Source organism: Carlito syrichta, unplaced genomic scaffold, assembly GCF_000164805.1.
Source record: "Carlito syrichta isolate Samal-C Ts95f unplaced genomic scaffold, Tarsius_syrichta-2.0.1 Scaffold301952, whole genome shotgun sequence".
In the NCBI taxonomy this organism is placed as follows: domain Eukaryota; kingdom Metazoa; phylum Chordata; class Mammalia; order Primates; family Tarsiidae; genus Carlito; species Carlito syrichta.
Window position 1 is genome coordinate 623,392 of NW_007246048.1, and position 23,099 is coordinate 646,490.

At 38.5% G+C, this 23,099-nt stretch overlaps 1 protein-coding gene across 2 annotated transcripts in view; it reads left to right on the forward strand.

Moving 5' to 3' along the window:
• POU6F2 (POU class 6 homeobox 2) overlaps positions 1-23,099 on the forward strand; it is a 386,904-nt gene that overhangs the window by 106,913 nt on the left and 256,892 nt on the right. For both annotated transcript variants that reach the window (XM_008055780.2, XM_008055781.2), the window contains exons 2-3: positions 12,758-12,849; positions 15,848-16,076. In XM_008055780.2, the coding sequence (XP_008053971.1) occupies positions 12,758-12,849; positions 15,848-16,076 (321 nt within the window). The remainder of the gene's footprint in view (positions 1-12,757; positions 12,850-15,847; positions 16,077-23,099) is intronic.

Consider the following 23,099-nt stretch of genomic DNA (forward strand, 5'->3'; position numbering starts at 1 on the left):
TGAGCCCGCGGGTTCGAGACCCCCCTGGGCAACTTGGCGAGACCTCATCTCTACAATAAATAAAAAATCAGCCGGGTGTGGTAGTGCACGCCTGTAGTTCCAGCTACTTGGAAGGCTGAGGTGGAAGGATCGCTGGAGCCCTGCAGGTTGAGGCTGTGGTGGCCGAGAGCGGCCACTGCACTCCAGTCTGGACGATGGAGTGAGACTCCAACTCAAAAAAAACAAAAAACAAAAAACACCGAATAAACAGACAAAAAAAACTGTAGATGTTGGACAGTTATTTAAATTTTCTGAACCTTAATTTAAGTATTATGGAGTTGGTATGAAGATTAAATGGAATCATAGATGTAGAATTTTCTAGTATATTGCCAGACCTGATGTCCAATGGCTGTTAGTTTCTTTCCCAATCTCTTCTTGATCGAGTCTACTTCTTCTAAGGCATTTTATCCAGCTGCCATATTCTAGTCATAAATTCTAACCCACCAAATCTTGAGGATATGGAGAAATTTTATGTAAAATCTTCAGTTTCTTCTTTTGCCTATTCTCTGTGCCATAACTTATTGATATATAAAGGTCAATGAGTAATGAAAACTAATATATTTTATTTTTTCTAAGCTACACAGCCTTTCCCCCCACAATTTAATGTGGCATCTCAGAGGGAAAATTTGGTGATAAAAATTAGGATGTGTCTTATAGTCAATGGCATGCCATGGTTTAATTGGCAGGTGTTTTTCTTTCTTAGTGGAACATAAAATATCCATGAGTTTTATTTCAACAGTCTCTTGGATTTGATAAAACATGCTACACATTTTAAAATTATTTCATTACTGGTCACCTCTTCTACTGTTTCACCTTTTCACTATTGTGTTTAGAGGTTTGGTCTGTTTCTTATTTCAATTCTGAACCTAAAGTTCTAAAGTCAAAGGTAAACTCAAGAAGTAGATTTTTTTTAAATATTTGGACTTAAAACCTTTAAGTTATAATCAGAGTCCAAGTCATGTTTAGCAAGCATATTTATATGATATGAGTTCTGATACACCCCAAAATAGGTTAATATAACAAATGAAAATTGCTATGCAATTGATGCTACTGTGTAATAGAGTTAAAATAGTGCTAAAAAATAATCTGAACATGTTCTGTGAAGCTTTTGTTCTATTTGACTTGAAGTGGAACAAAAGCTTCAGAACAAGAGGACAACAAAATAATACTTTGCTAAAGGGATAAAAGAATATGACCTAAGTCTATTAGTGTATAACACTGTATGAATGCACTCAAGTTAATAGCATCTTTTAGCAATAGATATTTTTTCAATTACGGTAATGCTAAGAAATAAATAGACTAAAGTGAGAGAAAAATGATCAGAGACACATGAATTGAACTAGTTGTTTGGCTGTTTGGTTTTTTTATAACCAACTCTTGGGGAGAAAAAAAAGAATCTAACCAACAATCTATTGATGAGATGTTGAGTTTTTATATACTAGACCTACTTAATCTTAATAGGATGCAAGATTTTGTTACACCATTCCGAAGAAAGTTTTGAACCTCTTGGTAATTGTTTGTAGTGAATTGTGTAATATCCTTCTCTTCTTGAACAATTTTGTGTTGCTGTGTTTTTACAGAAGCTCCATCACCATAAGGGGTTGCTACCTAGGTGTGATGCTACAATTTTATGCCTTGTAATTCCTCTGGGGGTATTTCCTTCCTGTCATTTGCTGAGTTCCAAATGACCCTACTTTCACCAATTTTGAGTTGCATGCAAGAGTGATTGCAAATGCTACCCTTTTGAAGTATCTGTGTAGAAATGCTGTTTTATTTCCACTTTAAGGGTTTTAAAATTTTTATTCCCCTTATTTAAAGTGGTGCTTTGGCTACTTTTGCAAAGAATGTGGTGTTCTGAGAGCAAATAACTGAAATGGATAGGCCAGACTCTTATCTTCATGGTTCCTCACAAATGGAAAAGTAAAGACATGGATATGGAAGAAGAAAGTGGTCAGGAAAATTGCCATAAATCACAGAGCAATGATATTGGGCTGCATTTGGCATCAGTTTTGTTATGTTTCAAAAAGGATAAATATGCTTTTTCTTCAAGAATGTGGGACCAGTTCTTCCTGCTGTGAACCTCTTGGTTAGGAGTCCTCCCGCCAGGTTGCATGGGGTGAGAAGTGGTCCAGGATTATTACTGTGATTGAGAGTATTCCTCCTAAACATTTTCTTTCTCTACGTTCTCACACCTCCCCCCTGATTTTTGTGAGATAGGATTTAAGAGTTTGTTGCAAATGTCTGATAAAAGTTAGGTGTTTTAGATACATATATACTCTTAGTACTACCCAAATCAAAAGAAGGAGGGAAGGAGAAAGGGAGGGAAGGTGGGAAGGAGGGAGGGAGGAAGGAAGGAGAGAAAGAAACCAAGAAAGGGATGTGGGAAGGAAAAATGGAGGAGTGAAGGGAGGAAGGAAGGAAAAGAGTTATAAAGTCAAACCCAGTGCTTCTGACACTCTGCTGTGGGTGTGAGTCACCTAGGGATTTTATTACAATACAGATGCTGATTCGGTGGGTCTGAGACTTAGGAAGGCTGAGACCTGAGAGTCTTCCTTTCTAACAGGGTCCCAGGGGATGCCAGTGATGATGGTTCAGGATCACATCTTGGCCATGGAGCCTTTAAACTAAGAAAGCAGCTAGCATTTAGCTCATTATTAGCTTTATTTTAAAGAAGATTGGGGATGCTTATTTCTCAGGAATCTGGTCAAGTCTTTCCGAGAAAAAATGGGGTACAAAAAAAGAGTATCTCTTGTGGGGCCCATCCTACCTCTTCCTCTCCTTCTTTGCCATTTCCTCTTCTCTGTCACCAACTTTCCCAGACCAGGAACCTAGAGTTTCATTAGGTACAGAAGAAAATATCTGAAAAATGCAATTCCTATCATGGTGATGGTGATTGGTTATGGTCTATGTCTCTGAAATATTTGCATTTGATTTACAGTGTACTGTAATCTTGGAGTCAAATGGAACTGAGTTCAGATTCTGACTCCATTACTCATGGTGTGACCATAGGTGAGTTGTTTAACCCATCACAACCTTAGTTTCCATATATGTAACATGGGGATGATAATTCTGATAACCCAAGGCTTCTATGACGATTCAGTGAGAGAATGTACTCAAAATACTGACTGTAGTGGCTGGAACATAGTAAATATTCAGTGAATGGTAGCTATAAACAAGTTGGATAAAGATGTGAGCCTTCCATCCATCAGAATGCCCATGATCCAGTCATCTTCCTGCCATTTATCACTGTGCATAACAGACAGTGACTTAACTTCTATTTTTTTATACAACTTGCACAGTTCAGTTTTATGTGGGAGTGGAGGTAATAATCATAAGCACATGATAGGGTTATTGTAGGGATTTATGAATAATATATACAATGTAATTGGTGTATGAACTGGCACATAGAAATGTATGTGTGTATATATATAAGAAAGTTTATTATTGTCGCTAATAAAAAAGGATTGAAGGGAGAGAGGAATTATTTATTCAAAAGAAGAATGGCCTTAGGAATGTTAGCCAGGCATTTCCAGTGCCTAGTGGAATGACAGGAGTGACCATGCTGTGATTCCTGAAATCCTACCATTTTGATGAAAGACCCCTAAACACCCTATCTACAAGTTACTGATGGAAGGGAAAGTGGGGGGGGGAGCCCAATGCTGAGGGTTTTTCAGGAGAATGAACGTCTTCAATTTAAAGGATTGTCTTTTAGATGGAGAACACATCTTTTGGGGTGGGAGAAGAAACATAAAAATGCCTTGTTGTATGATAATAATAGTGCATGACAATTTTTAAAACATTTACTTGGCAAATTTGATTGAAGAGATCCTTCTTTCTATTTATCAAATTATTAATGTTCTCCTTTAATTTGACTGTCCTGTGAAATCTCAAAGTCTAGGGAAGTCAAGGGTCTGAGAGGATCTAGTCACCTGCCGTTTGCAGTCACAAATGCAGCCACTGCAATGAAGAACCACACGTTTTCTGTGTTGAGGGTCTGTGAGATCTTGTACCACGTGTATTATCAGAAGTGACTGCACCCAGAGGCCATCATTTTCAATTGAAATAATGATTTATTCTGTTGCAGTTCATGGTTAAATCATATTCTGAATGTCAGATAAGTAGCCTCCTTGGCGCTGAAGGGTTGTGCAGAGTTCAGACCTCTGGAAGGCATCTGAGGTCTTAGAGAAGAGGGAAATGAGATATCATTGTAGTTCCCACGATAGCTTCCTTCTGAGCTAGGCATTTGGGTTCGTATCACCACAATGCCGCTATCTCTATTGATCCACTATCTCCTTTTTAGGCTTGGGTTTTCAGGTGTCCATGTGGGGCTGCTCAGCTAAAATAGTTTAAAAAACAGTTTGAAAATTCATAATGAGACTTCAGATGGAGCAGTCCTCTAGGTCTGTGGGGCTGCAAAGAGCCTAGCAGATATTAAAAAACAAACCAGAATGCTGCTGGAAGAGGCCTGGAGGATGGGCTATTACAAAATGAGACACACTATCCACTTGCACATCACTGTTTTTCAATGCAGGTATAAGGTAACAAAAACCTTCCCTCCTTTCAGTTTCATCTCCCACTCGCAACATACAGCTACCCACCCCACCCACCCCCACCTAAGCTAATGCCAAAATTTCAGGAAAGATTTCACCATTTTCACAAGCTTTCACCATTCTCCAAGCACATTTAAGCCAGTTCTTAGTCATTTTTGCCTATTTCGCTATAGGTAGGTAACCTGGAAACATTTGAAGACTAGGCCACTCATGTTGCCTTGAAGTATCTAGATAATGTCTTCTTGTTATCAAGCATAGTTATGATTTGGTGGCCAGTCAGGAGAGGAAATCTGTTGTTAATGAAAGCATAACACTGTTAGCAAGGTAAATGAAGAGCTGAAAAAAGGTGTAAACATCTTTCATATGCTTTCTCTTTTGAGGTATTCATGCCATGTCCCTCCATTATTGACATAGATAATGAGAGGTAATAGAAAATAAAATAATATTTTATCTTATTTCCTACAAAATGGTATGTGTCTGTGGTTATTCACAATGACATATAATAGATGTATCAATGATTCATACGTTTGGTTTCTTATTGGGGAAAAAAGCCATCTTTAAATTCCTCTTTAGGCACAAACATTGTCAAAATTTGCACTGATTTAGAAAAGTGACTTTCTTGAAGCAATTATAAGTTTAGGTGCAATTTTCAAAATTTGAGGATCCTTTGTGGGGAGGTCACTTGAAGGAAAACTAGTAGCCCAGAACTGTATAGCAACTTAGTCAATGGAAGCTAACAGCAAGCTGTAAGCAGAGCCCCCTTCATGGGCAGGTGACCACCGCAGTCTTACAGAGCTCCATACCCAGCAGAGCCCATGTCTGGATGTAGTGCTCTGAGGTCAACATCTTGAAATTATTCACTTGAATTTGCATTTTGTGAGTAAAGTCTAGTATGTGGGGTATAACAGGGACTCAGAGCCTACTCACCTCCTCAGAACAAGACAGGCTCTGACTGACAACTCCCTGCCCCTGGTGTCCCTGGAAGCCTGAGTGTGGTCATCTCATGCTCCCTTGTGCCCTTCTCAGAGAGGAAGACCATATGCTCAGCATACAACTCATCAGAATCCTTCTGCCCACCCTGACCCTGGCCTCCAGCACATCCCAATGGGGAGGTTGCAATTTATTGGGTTTGCCCATTTGCAGTGGGTTGGGGTGGCAGTCCTGAGGAAGGGTAGATTGACTTTCCAGTCTCAGGCCAAGACCTACATTTTCATTTTGCACTGAGCCTCGCAAATTATATAACCCCACTGGCATAGGGTTGAACAAGGATAAAGCAGGAAAGGAGATTCCACAGATGGGCATGAAAGCACAGGGGATATGTGACTGCCATTCATGTATGCCAGAGTCCAGCAATCAGTTGAGAGAGAGATTCTGTCCAGGAACTGAGTGTAATGTTGAGACCTTGTCAGAGAAAGTGTTCATTTCCTGGGAAAACTGTTTTAAAACAGGCAAGGCTTCTTATATTTAAAAAGACATTTTAAAAATTAGACTGATCTCAAACCAGGTAAAGTAGGGACCAAGAGGTGGTGCGAACTTTGCCTGTACGATGACCACTTGTATACCTATGTCTGAATTGTACCCCACATCTAAAATTTAAAAATTAAAAATTAAATAAAAATAAGACAAACCACTTTTGTATAGTTTAAAATCTGTGCTGAATTATTTCAACCGACTTTGATACATAACTTCATCCTCTTAAGAATGCCAACTCAATACCATGCATATAAACACCACCATGCATGCATACACACACAGGTACATGCATATGTACATACATACTATATGCCAAGGCCCAGGGTTGGCCTGCAGGAGAGATGTAGGTGAGTTACAGAGTCTTTGCCCTGGAAGAACTTACACTCTTGTAGAGATAGCAGTCCTCTAAGGATGATCCCTACCCCAGAACTCCCTAACTATCAAGAGTAGGTCATGGAATTTTGCTAAAGTGCTTGAAGTCCCTCTCTTTTTTCATCTCTCTCTGAGAAGAAGTATTTACAGAAATTGAGACCTGTATTAGTCTGGATCTCACCAGAGTTTAGCTCTGCTTTTATCAGATGGATGTGAAAACAAATGGTAAAAAAAAAAAACAATTTGGAGGAAGAATAAAAGAGAACTTAGTAAATTTTGAGAATAAAAGTCTTTAAAGTCTTTTATAGCAATGGCTAAATCTACATTAGGACTAAAGCAGTTATTAAATAATTTTGGTTATTCAATTACCCAATCATACAAAACATTTTCAGATAAGTCAAGTCCAAATAAGAAATATACTGGGTTTCTTTTTGTGCTTATCTAAATGTTTTAGATTTCTCTTTGATTTTTCATTTATAGCTGTAGTTTTAAACATTTATATACGTATGAATTGATTGATTGATTGAGTCAAGATTTCACTTTATTGCCCAGGCTGGAGTCCGGTAGCACGATCATGGCTCACTGCATTCCCAACCACCTGGTCTTGGGCAATTCTTCCACCTCAGCCTCCAAGTAGCTGGGATTGCAGGTGCATGCCAAATTACTGGGCTTTTTTTTTTTTTTTTTTTTTTTTTTGGTAGAGACAAGGTCTCACTAGGTTGCCTAGGCTGATCTCAAACTCCTGGGCTCAAACGATCCTCCCATCTTGGCTTTCCAAGTTGTTGGGATTAAAGGTGTGAGCCACCATGCTCAGCCAAGCCAAGCCTTAAAGATATAGAACCACTGAAGACCTAGACTACTCACTCAAAGAAAACTGGACTTTCCTCCATTAGAGGCCAGATAAGTCACCCTCTAGAAGAATAAAGGAATCCATTTTTCACATTAATGTCATCAGACTTTCTCTGTTTTCCAGGCCTCAGTGGGTGAAATTACAAGTACTTGATGAGGTAATTTGTAAAAACACAAAACCTTACGTGAATTAATGAATGCTTTATTTTCAAGCATTGTTTATAGAATCAGTCATGTGACTTTAGAGTCTCAGATTCTACTGGGGGCCTATCTAGTGTCTGTGCATAAATACCTGTGTGGCCAGTATTATAAAGAAATCCTAACTGGCAATAAAAAGGGACAAACGGTGGCAGTGGCTCTGCAGAGATTTTTGTAGACCCCTCCACTCCTTCCTTGGCATTTAGTAATCTTGAAGAAATTGAAAGAAAGGGAAGTTTAATTTAGAGGGGCCTTCTGCCCTGCTTAGCTGGGGTTCATATGCCCAACATGAAATAGTAATGCACTCCACTGTCCGTCTTAGAATAAGTAACCTTTGCATCACCCCCTCACCAGTGAAAACTGCAAACAGTGGGTGAGAAAAGTATGAATACCAGAAAAAGCTGAGGAATCGCTGTGACCTTCGTGTGATTATGTTTGTGCTAATAGTAGAGGACAGAAACCCCAACTCTCTGTCTGAAGAAGCCGGTTCATTAAAAATGAATTAGTCATTAACAAGGAAATCTTGAGCACTGTACATTGGAAGAATGGCAGATGCATGGGAGGAAGTGGGACTGGTTTATCCTAGTTGAGCAATTCAACCTTACAGTTCTGTGTCCTTCTCACTCTGCCGTGATCATCATATCCTCCTGGCAAAGGCAGTGGGGAAAGACTCCAAAAAGGAGTGTAACTTCTCAGGATTAAACTTGTTTTGTTTCTTAAAATGAATTCCTTGGAAGAGTCAACTCCAAGAAGAAGGGGGAATTCAAAACTCTCAATTGGAGTGCACGTCTCTTTTACTTTTAGAGTAGCTTAGAGGTGCTGAGTTTGGTTTGTCTTAGTTACTGAAAACCTGTTATACCAATTTTTGTAAAAAAGAATTTGCAAAACAACAAACTTGCTATGAGCCACACAGTGACGTCATCAGTGGCAGTCATCAGGAACTCTGAGCTCAAGCTGGGTATAGCAGGTGGAATGGGGAGGCCCCATCCTTGGGAAAGCACTGAAGGGAAGAACACAGGGCTCAGGCTGTCTTCCTTTCCAGCAATGGGGGTAGCCCAGTCTCTGCACAGCAGGGAGATCTGCGGGCAGCTCTGCAGATTTTGGATATAAGATCAATCCTGCAATGATGGTGTTGAGTGAACGAATGCCCTCTAACAACAACTAAAAATAAGTTTTATCCAGTGTACCATCCAAACTCCAAATCAGTCTTTCAATGTTTTTGCCATTTATGAGCTAGCCTTTCCACAAAGACTTAAATCAGAGTGACTTGTATTTGCAGAGAACTGCTTTTATATGGTTATTTTAAATTTTATGTCGTTATCCCTTTTAAATCTGTTTTTACACTCCTCGAATTACCTGTGAACAAATCATGATTACAAAATAGATGTATCAGAGATGGCTCTTCCCTTGCTAAGCTAGAAGTCAATCGGGATTATGGTGGAAGAATGTTCCAGAAGAAGAAGAAGCTTGGAAGGCAAGGGGATAATGTTAGCTGATGACACATCTGCTATTTATAAAACCGATTGTTTATGGCATCCTCAGCATGAAGAAGATTCAGATTTTCCTGGGCAGCATCGTAGTCACTGTTGGCTCCCTGTGGTCTTCAATCACAGATAGAGTTTTATAAAATGTACATGTACGCTATCCCTTAGATGTTCTGTCAGTGGCCTCATGTGGAATGTCAACCTGTATTCTAGGAGCTCCATAAATAATTCAAAGGCCTGGGTGAGGACCACAGGTCTTACATGGTCTGTGTGAGAATTTGGAAGCTATTTGCCAGGATCTCAGTGCCTGTTTCCTGATTATGTTATCATGGACTAAAGGAAGCATGACATATGTAAGCATCTCACTTTTTAGGCTCATAAAGATCCAACCATTTAGTTCCATTCCAAACATTCATCTAATAGTGCCCAGTACGCAGGATCAGTGCACAGAGGCCACTCTTAGCTGGTGTATAAGGGAATATGGACTGAACACATAGGGACATAGGGATGGGAATATATATTGAGCTGACTTGGGGCAGGTGACTATTATGGACAAATCAAATAATGTTAAATATTATTAGGTTAAATACAAATTAAGTCTCATTAAATAATAATAAAAGGAAATAGCACTTAATATGGCAAGAATGCACCATTTCAAGAAATTTGCTTACATATTAGCTCATTTCATCCTCACAGCAGCAACCCTGTGAGGGCAGTACTTTTGTTATCCATCATTTTTACAAAGGTATGCATAAAGAAATTGAAAAACAAGCCCAAGTTCATATACTTAGTTAAATCGCAGAGCTAAATTTAATCCCAGACAGAGTTTAAAATTTAAGAATCCTTGCTTTTAATCCTTATACCAAACTGCTTTTAATAGCTAAATTTGAATTGAGGTAGAATTTGCCAATAAACTAATAATTTAAACATATTTCCAAGGTTCATGTTCAACAATATTAATAATAATCAGGTAAGCACCAATGCCTATCTTATTGGAATTATAACTCCACCAAATTAAAAGCCAGACCCTTATCTGTATTGAGCAAATATTCAGAAAATATGAATAAAATGTCTACATAAAGTGGTGAACCAGCAACACAGCCCCTGACCCACAAAGCTCATAGTTGCTATCTAAAACACACAGGCAGTTAACTTCAGAAGAGGCCTCTGAATTCCCTAGAATTCCTTGGTCTCCAGAGATGTAACATGTTTCCTAAGGTACTGTTCAGGAGAAACCTGCCCATCCCATTCAAGTTTGTCATTTCATATCTGTGCCCATGAAAATATCTAGCCTCAAATTCTCTGCTAAGTGTTGCTTCATATCTCTCTGAAACCCTTAGCCGACATCATTTATTCATTCTGACTGCCAGAGTCCCCCTCTGGCTCTGAGAAGGGCCCTGATTCAAGAGCCACCTTCTGACCAGACAGATTAGTTTATGGTCCTACAAGGTTATGTGTGATCCATGTGTTTGGGGAAAATGGAGATGCACATTAAGAAGAAACATTACTTTTTGATCCAGGCAGGAGAGCATACATAATCTCCTCTGGAGCCTGTGAAAGACTTCATTTTACACACGAAATTGTGTGGAATTGCCCTGGACTGTTCTGAATGTGGTTTTTGAGAATAACCAGCCTCAGAACAAGCTGCTGAGCACCAGTTAGGGCCTCAAAGCAGCAAGGTATAAACTTAAGCAAATGTAATCTGTGTAAAGTACAGGGGAACAAATGCTCAATCTTGTTGATGCTGCCTGTGGGGACTGACCCTAAACATTACAGTGGCATGCATTAGGAACAGAGTCAAAAAGGGGCTCAGTGTGCAGGAAAGAAATAGGAGACAGAAAGACTTGGCATGGTGGAGACTTTTTGTAAATTAAGATATTAATTTTTGTATTGTTTAAAAGGGCTTTCTGTTTTCCTGTGACATTGTAAAACTCTCTTTTCACAGTCTAGTGTAAAAACCCATGCCTGATGAATATAGGAAAGCAACCATATTTTTTAGACCAGTAAGTTTTTAGCCATTTGAGAATTTACCTAATCTGAATATTTGACCAAAAGCATCATTTTCAAACCTTGTAAGCTCTTTGAAATACATAAATCTCCATTGAGGATTTTAAGACAAAAATAAAGCTTGAATATATAAGAACAGAGACTTGTGAGATTTACAGTGCACAAGATACCTCCCAGGTTAAAATGCCCTGCTTTTCAAACATAATGAGTAAATCACATGTAAAAAATTTAGAATAAAGATCTTCTGCACGTTATGGGGAAATTGTTGGCATCTTAAGATGGGTCATCTTATCCTTGTTATTAAATGACAGCGATCATTAAAATGCCAAACATATTTTGACAGAATTCACTTTATAAAATGTCAGCAAGTCTGTGTTTTTATTAGTTTGCTCCAAATCAATTTAGAAATTTCAATAGAATGCTTGTAAGTATTCCCCAAGCAATGTCCATTTCTGGCTTTCTGCACAAAAAAATATTACAAATTAATCAGATTTTCAGATTTCTGCATAATGGCTTTGCACATTTATTGCTTAATCCTATTATAAAATGCTGTTATGATTGACACATTGTGGTAGAGATAGAAGTCAATTGAATAATGTGTAGCAGTCAATTTTATTTGTAGCTTAATGTGCTGAAGTATTTTTTCCACATTTCCATTATTTATAAGTCTGTCCCTTTGGAGAATATACAGAAGAATTTGTTTTAAATGAGCCAATAATACCTTCTTTAAAATTTATAAGTGTGATGGAATCATATCTTTTTATCGTGGTTGTCCATGGCATGCCAGTAAACAGGGTTTGAACTGTCTTCCACTTGTTATTCATAGGACATACATCAGGAAAGAGGATCTTGTTAAGATTTGCTTGGAATTGGATTTCAACCACCCCGTTAGAAAATTCCAAGAAGACAAAAGCTACCAACTAGAAACCCTTAAACATTGCCACTGGTTTTAGTTGTTTGTTTATTTATGTACTTATTGTTTCTGTCACTATCTTACCTGCCATTGCTTTTTCTGAAACAAAGCATATAAGCATACACAGAAAAACTATAATATTAAAAGGGTTTGAAAGATTTGCTGTTTGGGTAGAATTTCATTTTCCTGCTTTGATATCAAACACCATTCCAGCAAAGGAAGTAAGTTGTGCTCTATGCTTCCCATAGTGGAGCTCCCTGGAGTTATTGTGGGGTTCCTACTGTTTCCATTAACACACAGGAAACTTGCTTAGGGATATCCATATTCTTTTTAGGACATTGTGTGAGGTAATTTTGAAAAAGTCTTTGTTTTTTAGGAAAATGCAGTCTTAAGTTTCGGTGCCCAAAGCAAATATGGAGAAAAGGTTTAGTGGTATGAAGGAGATAAGGGAAGCCATATTAAGGGATAATACAGATGGACTTGGTCATGTCTGAGATCACACTTTGCTTGGCTTTAGGAAATTAGATTAGTTATTGTTCACCTGTTCGTAAAGGATGCAGTTTCCTTCATTTGTGATACACTGTTGTGCTCTCTGCAAACTGATGTCTACTGCAAGCTTCTTAGCCCAACTGGTGATTTTGCTATTTTCTCTACCATTCTAGTCTTCTATGTCTTGATGACTTTGGTCATCCTGAATGTCCCTCGGCATCATGTATGCAGTTGATAAGTGGTTTGAGCCCTGGAGCTATTGATAAACCATTCTGTCATATTGTCTGTGCTTTAGTGTTATATAATGTCACAGGAAAATGGGGTCATGTGTAGTTGCCAGGTTGGATCTTTTATTCAGGGAGTACTTCTCTTTTGAATTCCAGGGGCCAGAGGAAACCCGGCAGTATCAGACCCTGGTACTCCCGACCAACACCAGGCCAGTCAGACCCACCCCACATTTCCAGTCGGGCCACAGGTCAGTATCTCTCAACTGCTTTTCACTAGGCTTCATTTAGGATGGTTTGACCATATAAATAACCAAATACTAATAATGAGTTAAATCCAATTAACTCCAACAGAGCAAAGATGGTGATACATTTTTGTATGAAAAGCATATGACTGTATTATTTATTAAATACCAGCAAGAAAATATGTGTTTGCAAAACTCTTCTCTCTTCTTAAAGAAAAAGTTGATTTTAATCATTTGGAAACAATTTTTTTTTCTTCTTCTTAAAACCCACAACAATTGTGGGTTTTCTAGAAAGTAAAACTTTAATGACTAGAGTGTGAAGAAAATTAAGTTATTTCAACCTTACTATAGCCATTTTTGAAATACAAGATGTGATTTAATATAAAAAAGTTAATGCAATTTTAATGCAAGTTCAGCTTATTGGGTTTTACAATACTGTACATCACACATAGCTCCTGCATTAATAAAGAAATACATTCATTATTTTTTAAAGTCCAATATTTGTTTTTTGCAGCCTGGTATGGGTTATATGGAGATGTAGAACACAATTATAAAAGGGTGGGCTTTTTTTTTTTTGTACTTCTGTCATTTAATGTGAAGCTTTCAGAGTTCATCCTGCTTTTATGGAAAGAGAAGCTAATACTTGGGCCTTTCTCTTCCTTTTGTTGTCGTTGTTCTGGAAATTAATCACTTTCAGCACATTGAGGGCTCACCCAAGTTTAGAGCTGGAGTTGGCCTTGACATTCTTATTCCAGTCACACTGAGTCTCCCTATGGCCTCAGATCCCATCATCCATCTCAAGCACAGATAACTCTGTGGCTATGGACATTAAGCCTGGGGAGATATCTGCTGGTTTACAGAAGCCTAGAGAGTTTTCCCAGGAATCTCAGGAATGAAATCCTATGTGTCATACCTTTATAGCTTTATGGTTGTAATATCATGTATATGTGTGTACACACATGCACACATGCCTGTGAACATACTAGGAGTAACACACTCTAATGCTTCCAGGTTGGATAAGCAGCATGATAGACCCAGGTCAGTAAGGAGTGGTGACCCTGTGACAAACTGGAGAGAGCATGCCCTGCCTTGAGCCCACAAATCCAATTTAAAAACTGCTGCAGGCCAAAACCTTTAAAGCTGTGACCCATATACGTTCTGAGGACTACTCTTTTGGCTTCCTTCTTACCATAATATTATTATTGGCAGTGATATAACATCAGGAATCTGAAGGTCAGTTTGTAATTTTGTATTTATTCCCCAAGTATTTTTATTTCGATCTTTAGAGTAACTGTATTTTTTAAAAAGGGAAGCACATTTACTTGGTGTGAATTTAGCAAAGTGCACAAATACATTAGGAGCAAGGCCCATGGGTCTACAGCTGCAGTTGTAAAACTAGGCTGCAGGAGTCCTGGGGCCTTTTCAGAGTCTCTCTGGAAGGAGCTTGGAGGAGACATTGTAGGAAATGATCAAAGAGTGGGCTCAATCCTCTCCACTCCTCTCCTCATCCTTCAAATAAAGCAGTCCATTTCTCTAAATCTCTTCATTGTAATGGAGGAGGTGACAAGACAGGGGTAAAACATGGACTCTCAGGCTGCATGAACTTGAACTTGAACTCTCTCTCCCTATCAACTAGACATGAGACTTGGGCAAGTTACTAACCTCTCTGTACCTCGTAAAATAACTATAACACTTAAATAATGCCTGGCTATTATGTACCAGGCTTGATACTATGTCTATATTTAATTACCTAACCCCCTGATAAGAGTTTTTTCCTTGAGAAGAAAAATGGACCTGGAATTATTATGTTCCACATAGTTCCCACAGTGGTGCAAGAAAAGTCCTGAATCAAGGACTCTAAGACCAAAAGACTCTTGCAGTCACCTGGCTTGACGAGGGCAGGAAACCTTCCTACTTCTTACTGGTGAGGAGCCACACCCTGTGCTCAAAAGTGCCATGTGTCTGCCTTTCCATAGCTGAGGATGATTATTGGATTTACAGGGGACATAAACATATGTTTGTATAATATCATTTTAATTGGGCAAAGAATATTCAAGTAATATGCAAAGAATTTTTTTTAAAGATTTAAAACTTTTTCCATATCAAGTATTTAATGTCTTATACTCTATTTTAGGTCTTGTTGTTATACATACATATTTTTATCATTTTAGCAATAGCCACTCAAGTTTACTTAATAATTATCCAGTTTAATTGTCTTATATAGTCTCAAATTACAGGCACTTTCTATTTTTCTAAATAGGTGCCATAATAATCCCTTTTAATGACTACACAATATCTCATCAAGTTTAGTACTATAACAAACTATTTTCAACATTTATGTTTTTTGAAATGTAATGCATATTTTATGTATTTATCTTTTTTCCTTTCGAATTATATCTTCAAGCTATATCCTAGGAGTATATTTTGAATTAAAAGAGAATGAATATTTTTGCAGCTCTTAATAATGTATTTCCAAATTACTTTCCAAAAGGATTATGCCAGTGTACATGTTCTTCAGTCATAGAGCTGCATAATGGTGTCAACATAGACTTTTTAGCATCAAGCAAGTCTTTTACATTATTTTTGTTAATTTAATAGTTGAAAGTAGCATTTCATTGTTCTTTTAGAACAACAACAACAAAAATCTCACCAATACCAATAAGTTCTTTCTGGAACAACACAGAATAAATTAGTTGAGATATTCAAATATATGAGAATAGGATCAAATGAAAATTCATTGAAAAAATAATATATAAGTGTAAGGTATTACTTGCAAAGATATGTGAGCTCCTCAAAGGAAGTCCAAATGAACTTTTCCAAGAAATAAATGAAATACAATTTCAAAAATTTTTTTCCCACCAATTAATTATTTTTTTCTGGAATAGAGCATGTCTTTGCTACTCTTCAGGAACTTTCTGACCTACTTAAATGTAAGGAAGATGTTTTAAAAGCCCGTGCCTTGATTCCACAGGAAGGTGAGCTATCTTTATCTGTGTCCTTGCAGCCACTTCTGACGGCACAGCAGTTAGCCTCTGCTGTCGCCGGTGTGATGCCGGGAGGCCCCCCAGCCCTCAACCAGCCAATCCTCATACCCTTCAACATGGCGGGACAGCTAGGAGGTCAGCAAGGACTAGTGCTCACACTGCCGACAGCAAATCTCACCAACATCCAGGGGCTGGTGGCGGCAGCTGCAGCCGGAGGCATTATGACCCTGCCTTTGCAGAATCTACAAGGTAATTCATTGTGTCCATGTGCCACGCAGGGCTCTACCTGCTGGCCAGGTGTTCTCTGAAGTGGACAAAGCAGGTGCCCTGAACAGTGAATGTGATTCAGAGTGGTTTCCACCATAAAGGATTTGGAAGGCTTCTGTAGGAAGCAGTGTTTCTAGTTGTCTCTAAAACCAGAGTTTGCTCTGCCATTATCAATCCTCATTTCCTAACATTGATATCAAAACCTTTCAGCCCTTCTGAAAGCATTTATGAGCAATCATTGCATGACACATCAAAGACTTAAATGTAAAATTACTGTGGTGTTATTTGAAGATCCGAGTTATAATCTCACCAGTTCTTCAATGAAGCTGTGTGTAAAGACAAGTTAGATATTACTTGTTTGTGTGTGAAGTGGTTGGAACATCTCAAATATGAGACATCATTTGGAATAATTAATGAAGGATTATTTTGCTTACTACATATATTTTAGTTATAATTATTCAACAAAAATTATATTATTTGAGCTCATCTTTTGCAATGAGAAAAATAGGCTTGTATATCAATCCTATATTACATGGGTATATAACAAGTCAGATTCTAGTTTTACTCAGGAAGGGCGGTTGTCATGATATTATGAAGGTTTTGACTTTTCTTTAAAAGAGTTGGTAACACTGATTTACAAAAGACTCTGTCAGAGGAAGAAGTATTGTGGTGGAAAATGGTCTGAATATAAATAGGATGCCTACTAAAGAGAAAATGAATTTATTTTACAGTCAAAGATGTTTGTTTTCTTCACTTATATAAATGTTAACAATTAATTTTTTTGCAAAATGAAGGCTCAACTGGGTAAGTTATCAGAATAGCAAATTTAAAGTACTGTTTTTAGTTCCTCAAGTGTCAGGGTTCCATATAATTTATTAACGTGGTCAGGGAATCAGTCCACAGACAAAGAAACAGTGGAAGTAGGAACTAGTTAACTCTTGATCCAAACTTCTTTCCGTGCTATATGTTCTGCTATTCGACCCATTGTTGCCACTTCTTGACTTTCATTTTAATGTTTAAAACAAAGTCTCTCTTGTACCATTAAATTGTGCCAAGAAACCTACCATTCATAAATCATGCATGCCCAGGATACGCTAATGCACAAACTTTGCTTGTTTCAAATTTGAGAGTGCCTGGGAAGCCAGGATCTCAAGATTAAGCAAATAAAGCAGGAATACACAAGGTGAAAGCTGAAGCAACAAAGTGTAGGGAGAAGCTTTTTAATGTAGGTGGATGATGAAATCTTAATGAAGAAATAGGCATTATCAAAATGCAACCTTCCATTTGGAACATTTGTGCTTATGGGAATATTGAATATTATAAATAAACATAAGCTCGCAGGGCTCCTAGGCCACGAATTAATCCTGCTTGGTTAAGAAGGATGCCAAAGTAAAACACAAACAAACAAAAAAGGACTTGTTCTATCTTTATTATGGCTTGTATTGTTAGAATTTTACTAACCTGTTATTTTAAGGGTTCAAATTGAGTGACTGATCCAATGTGGACTTCTGCCATCAAGATTTTCTCTTTTGTTTTTTCTTAAATATCAAATTTAAGTATTAACTTGGGAGTTTAGTTCTTTGGGACATCTTTAGTTTCAAAAAAATGAATCTTGAGTTTTGTGACTTAAGTAAGGGCAACAAAAGCACTAGCTCTTTTGATCTCTTGGTGCTACTGACACAATTTCTTCATCAGCTTCATCTTCACAAGTGTATTGGCATTGACAGTCAAGCTTTTGTCTACTACACAAACACAAGTAAACATTTCTCCCTTTGTGTGTGTTTAAAATTTCAAGGTGTTGGAAGAAAGGTGATGAGGTTATTAAAATAAAAGATATCCCGGTTGTAAGATAGCTGGTTATAGAAAAAGCTTCCTAATTAGGTTTAACATCAAAAACCTCCCCAACACTTTTTTCTTTAATACTCTTATGAAAGAATCTCAATTCCCAAATCACCATCAAGATCCAGAAAAATTCCACCTTCCATTTTCCTTTGGTTTTTCTGTTCTTTTCATATCTTCCCACATGATTTTTTGTTGTTGTCATCACCAGACCACAGTAGTAAGAAAAGGAAAATGACTAACCATCATGGTTTTCTGGAGACTGGAAGGTTTTCCAGGACATGGGACTTCCAGTGTTAAAATCAGGAAAGTCCCAGGCAAACCAGAAAAAGTTGGTCACCCTGTGAGAAGTGCAAGGACAATAAGGATGTAGTTGCTTTGGGGTCAAGGTTGATCTCACCACCTTAAATGACCTACTGCAGTTCGTAAATCCTTAGGCAGCATCTATGGCTGGTGTAGCTTCCCAGAAAATAGTGGGACTCTTGGGATGGTGAATGGATGACTAGCAGGCTAAAATATCATCTGCAGGGATCCTGATCAACTCTGAGTCCTCAAAATGGTCTAGAGTCCCATCCTCTCTCAAGGGTAGCATTCTTGCAAATGGGCTGCCAATACTTCAGAAGGAATCCTACACGTATTTACATAGTCAACAGCCTAGGTAGAAGCCTGTTCCCCCAGCTTCTGACCTGTCCTATATAATAAACACAGTTCAAGGTTTTTCAGGGTCTTTTAAGAGGCTAATAAGTCTGTCTACCTATAATAGACATCCCACTTCTCCAGTAATTTTATAAAATAGATTTGATCAGTCAGTGTTAGGGAGAGGGATTTATGTATGACACATCTAGTCTGAAGTAGGGCCTGTTCCCATGTGATGTACTTACTCTTAGATAGTACCCCCTTTCCTCTTGTGAAGTGTTAAGATTGTATTCATTAGATAACTCCACCAACTGGAATTGTCTCCAACCTTCCAAATCAGCCCTCTAACCTGTTTGTTCTTCTAGCTCAAAAAGTACAAATTTGCAAAGAAGGGGGAAAAGTTGCTGACATCAAACTCTTTTTTTTTTAAATTATTTTAAAGATGTGGGGTACAATTCAGGGCACCAGATTCTTAATGTTTTGGAATTCAGTGATAACTTTTCAAATATTTTCCTTTTTACTGAAATGATTGAGAACTTGTTCATTTACATCCACTATCAAGTAACACAGAATAGCTTTTGGAGGCTGATTTACACGTGAATTTTAATAAGTGCCCATGACATGATGTTACACTGGGAGCAGCTATTCTCAACTCAAGAAGTGGGAATATATCACAATCTCCTCCCAAAAATATGGTCCCCAAATCATGGACCAGTGGCATCAGCATCTCTTAAGTATTTGCTGGAAATATAGAATCTCTGGTCCCCCTCCTCAACCTCCCGCTGAACATAATCTACATTTTTACTAGATCCCCAGGTGATTTCTATGTGTATTAAAATTTAAGAAATGTTGGTCCAGGGAGATTTTTCAAAATGCATTTGACAACCCCCCCTTCTTAGTCTGTTTGGACTCCTATAACATAAAAGCCACAGACTGGGTAGCTTATAGATAACAGATTTTTATTTCTCACAGTTCTGGAGGCTGGGAAGTCCAACATCAAAGCACCAGCATATTTGGTTCTGGTGAAGGCCCACTTCCTGGTTCATAGATGGCTAGCTGTCTTCTCATTGTGTCCTCACATGGCAGAAGGGACAAGGAAGTTGTTTGGGGTCCCTTTCATAAGGGCACCAGTTCCATAATGAGAACTCCACCCTCATTGCCTAATCAACTCTCAAAGGCCCCACCTCCTAATACTACCACCTTGGTGGTTAGGATTTTAACATTTGAATTTGGGGGGGCCACAAACATTCCATCTATAACATCCCTCAATATTGCCAGAATCTTATGGTAATGGAGGACCCACAGGATAGTGATAAGTACCCTTATTAACTGCTCTGTTCACCACCCAGACCTCTAGATGAGGATAATGACTGAAAAGAATAGCATGCAGGAACACTTTAGCTTCTCTTAAGACATTCATTTCCCCAAGGCCAAGAGGAAATTCTCTTACATAATGAAAGCTTTCTTGAAGTCCTTGTTCTGAGATTTTATCCAGTGAAAGATTTGCATTGCTCATAAAGAGACCATATTGCCCAACAGAAAACCTATCTGCATAACCTGGGGTTTGTTTTCCCTTTCACCTACAATAGTTCCTTGCTAAAGAGATTTACTCACTCCTATCTTATCAATGATAGGGTCTTATTGTAAGCAGATACACTGGAGTAAGGAGCTAGAAATCTTGCAGGATCCTAGGAACAGCCCTGTAGACTAGACCCATTCCAACCTGGAATGACATTTGGGCATGAGAGGACCTAGTGATCCATTAGACTGTAGACTGTATCATCCTGTCCTCTGCAGCAGGTAGGTGTCTATACTCCATGCCCAGAATGACTAATAACCTCTCTCCTGTGATATCCTGCTCCCCCCAGGACGTTTCTCTGCTGCATTGGCTGGTTTTTGGCTAACTCATAATTCTGGCTCTCTCATGTTCCATTTTGTCATCCCTCAGTACAGACATTTTTCCAATTCATGTACTTATCAAGGACTCTATTTTTCTCTATCTCCATCATTCTTATCTTTATCCTTATCTCCACATCTATCTAAAATTCAGACTATCCAATAAGGAAATTACCTCTTAGGCAGAGTCTTTTTATTTTAGGCTACCTTACATGTCACTAACCAGACAGGAGATTGACTGCCCTTGTGTTGAGGTCCATTCCTGTCCTCTCAGCTATAAATAATGTGTGTGGGAAGGGGGAGGCCAGGATGACATGATATGGAACATGGGCAAGCATGCTTCAGAAACACACTAGACCTCTGTCATCAGAGAAGGGGAGGTAGATATGGTAGGCAGGATATTGGCCTGTTTGCTAGGTACTGTATAGGCCAGTATGGCCTCCTATGAACAAGGACTGAGAAGAAGACAAACTCTGAACTCAGAAGATGCCAAGGTAGGATTTTACATTGTACCTATTTTGAGGAAAATTCTCACTGGGATTCAAGCCCAGAAATGCTCTACTCAGAGCATTCAGAGAAGACCTAGAAATGAAATGCTCCTCAATGCTTTATGTTCCTACATGAAATAGATGATTTATGTGTTTTCTTACCTACCTCTGAGTGTTCCTTTCTCCTTTCAAGTACCTTCTACTGTCACCTACGCTGGCTGTCTCCATCCCTGCATCCTTTGCCCCATACTTACAGAGTTTGGCTTCCAGGTGACTGTAAATAAGCCCACACCTGTCAAGCAAGACTATTAATGACCATAAACCTAAAAGAAAGAAGATGACTAAGGTTTCTCTGTCACATACTTCATAAACTCCCTTAAAACTCAGTGTCCTCCATCTTGCATATGACTTTGGAACAGTTGTCCTAGAGTAAGAACAGAGATTATTAGTTGATGTGACATCACAAAGTCCCCTTTATGGAACACATGCAAATGTTTGGGATCTTTTGCTTTTTAAAAACATAGGTAGGAAATGGAAATATATACAGCCTGGACATGAATGATTACAATCAGCCAATGGGTTAATGAGACAGTAGAGGCAGGTCTACCTCTAGGACAGATGGTTCAGGTTAATGACTTGTTCTCACAGCACAGCCCAGAGTTACCTACTAATCACTGTAGGCAGCATAAATGGAGAATATAAAGGTGCTACAAAGGAGATTTATATCAAAGTGTGAACATTCCAGTTAAGCCAAGTGTAACATTTAAATTAATGACCAAAAATACATTAGAGAGTGCTGCTTATCCTGAACATGGAAAAGCAATTAGGTTCAAGGTAAGTTGGTGGTTTACCAGCCCTTTGCTCTGGCAAGTAATCTGCCCCTAGAATGAAAGCCCTGGTGCATGGTGAAATATGTGGAAATAGTTAGAGGGTTGGGAATTTCATATGCAAGTTATATTACACTTCCTTGAGTGTGTACTGCTGTTGTTGTTTTCACTGAGGTATCATTTACATACAAGGAAATGCCTGGACCTCACATGCTCAGGTCAAGGAGTTTTGATAATTGTATATACCCATGCAGCCTCCATCCACCACAATCAATACGTGAAATTATCCCTAAAATAGTCCTTTGTGATCCTTTGCAGTCAATCCCCTCCCTCCAACCAGGTAATTCCTGATTTGCTTTCAGTCCGTATAGATTAGCTTTGTCTGTTCTCGGGCTTCAAATAAATGGATTCATTTTGTATGCATTCTTTTGTGTCTGATTTTTCTCACTCAGCATAACGTTTCCAAGATTAATCCATGCTGTTTTGTATATCAGTAGTTCCTTTCTTTTAATTTCCAAGTAGCGTTTCATCATAAAAATATACCTCAGTTTTTTAATCCATAGCCATTCTGACATCCCAGTGAGCGGACACCCTGAAAGTTCCTTCAATGGCCACTGTTCTCCTTGGCCCTTGGCTACACCCCCCAGGAGAGTCTTCCCTGTCTGTTATCTTCCTAGGTAGCATCTGGTGAGGAAGTTGAGGAATATACCTTTCTTTGGGGAGTTTCTTAGTCCATGTATGGCTTATGGAAGCTTGGGGTCTGAAGAGCAGCTTGAAGTTTCCAATAGTTAAAGAACAGTTCCTTTGGGAACACAGTGATCTCAGAAAAGGAAATGCCTCTGAGCTCAGTTTCATGTGTCAAAGATTGTACTAGACACACATCGTGAGTCTAATTTATTTTTATTTCTTTCTCCTACACTCCTCACTTTCAGTTCAACTAGCTTCAGTGTGAGGGCACTCTGGACTTCCTGGTGTTCTTTGAACATTCTCCTACCCCAGGGTCTTTGTACATGCCATTCTCTCTGCTTGAAGCACTCCGTTCCCAGAAAGCAAGCCTTCCTCCTTCCTTTTCCCTCACTCCCAGCACTCCTGTTTCCATTACCTACTTTCTTTGGTTACTTTTTCCCTAATACTTAATACCTTTTACAAAATCTCAAAAGCATTTTTCTTTTTTAAGCATTTTAGGTTATACTCACTATAGCCATCTAGGGCAGTGGCAGCAGCATTGTGATGCTTGGCCCTGGCACCGCAGAAGAGAATTTTCATGTATAGTGTATTTATAATATGTATCATTTGTGTCTGACTCTGCACCTAGAATG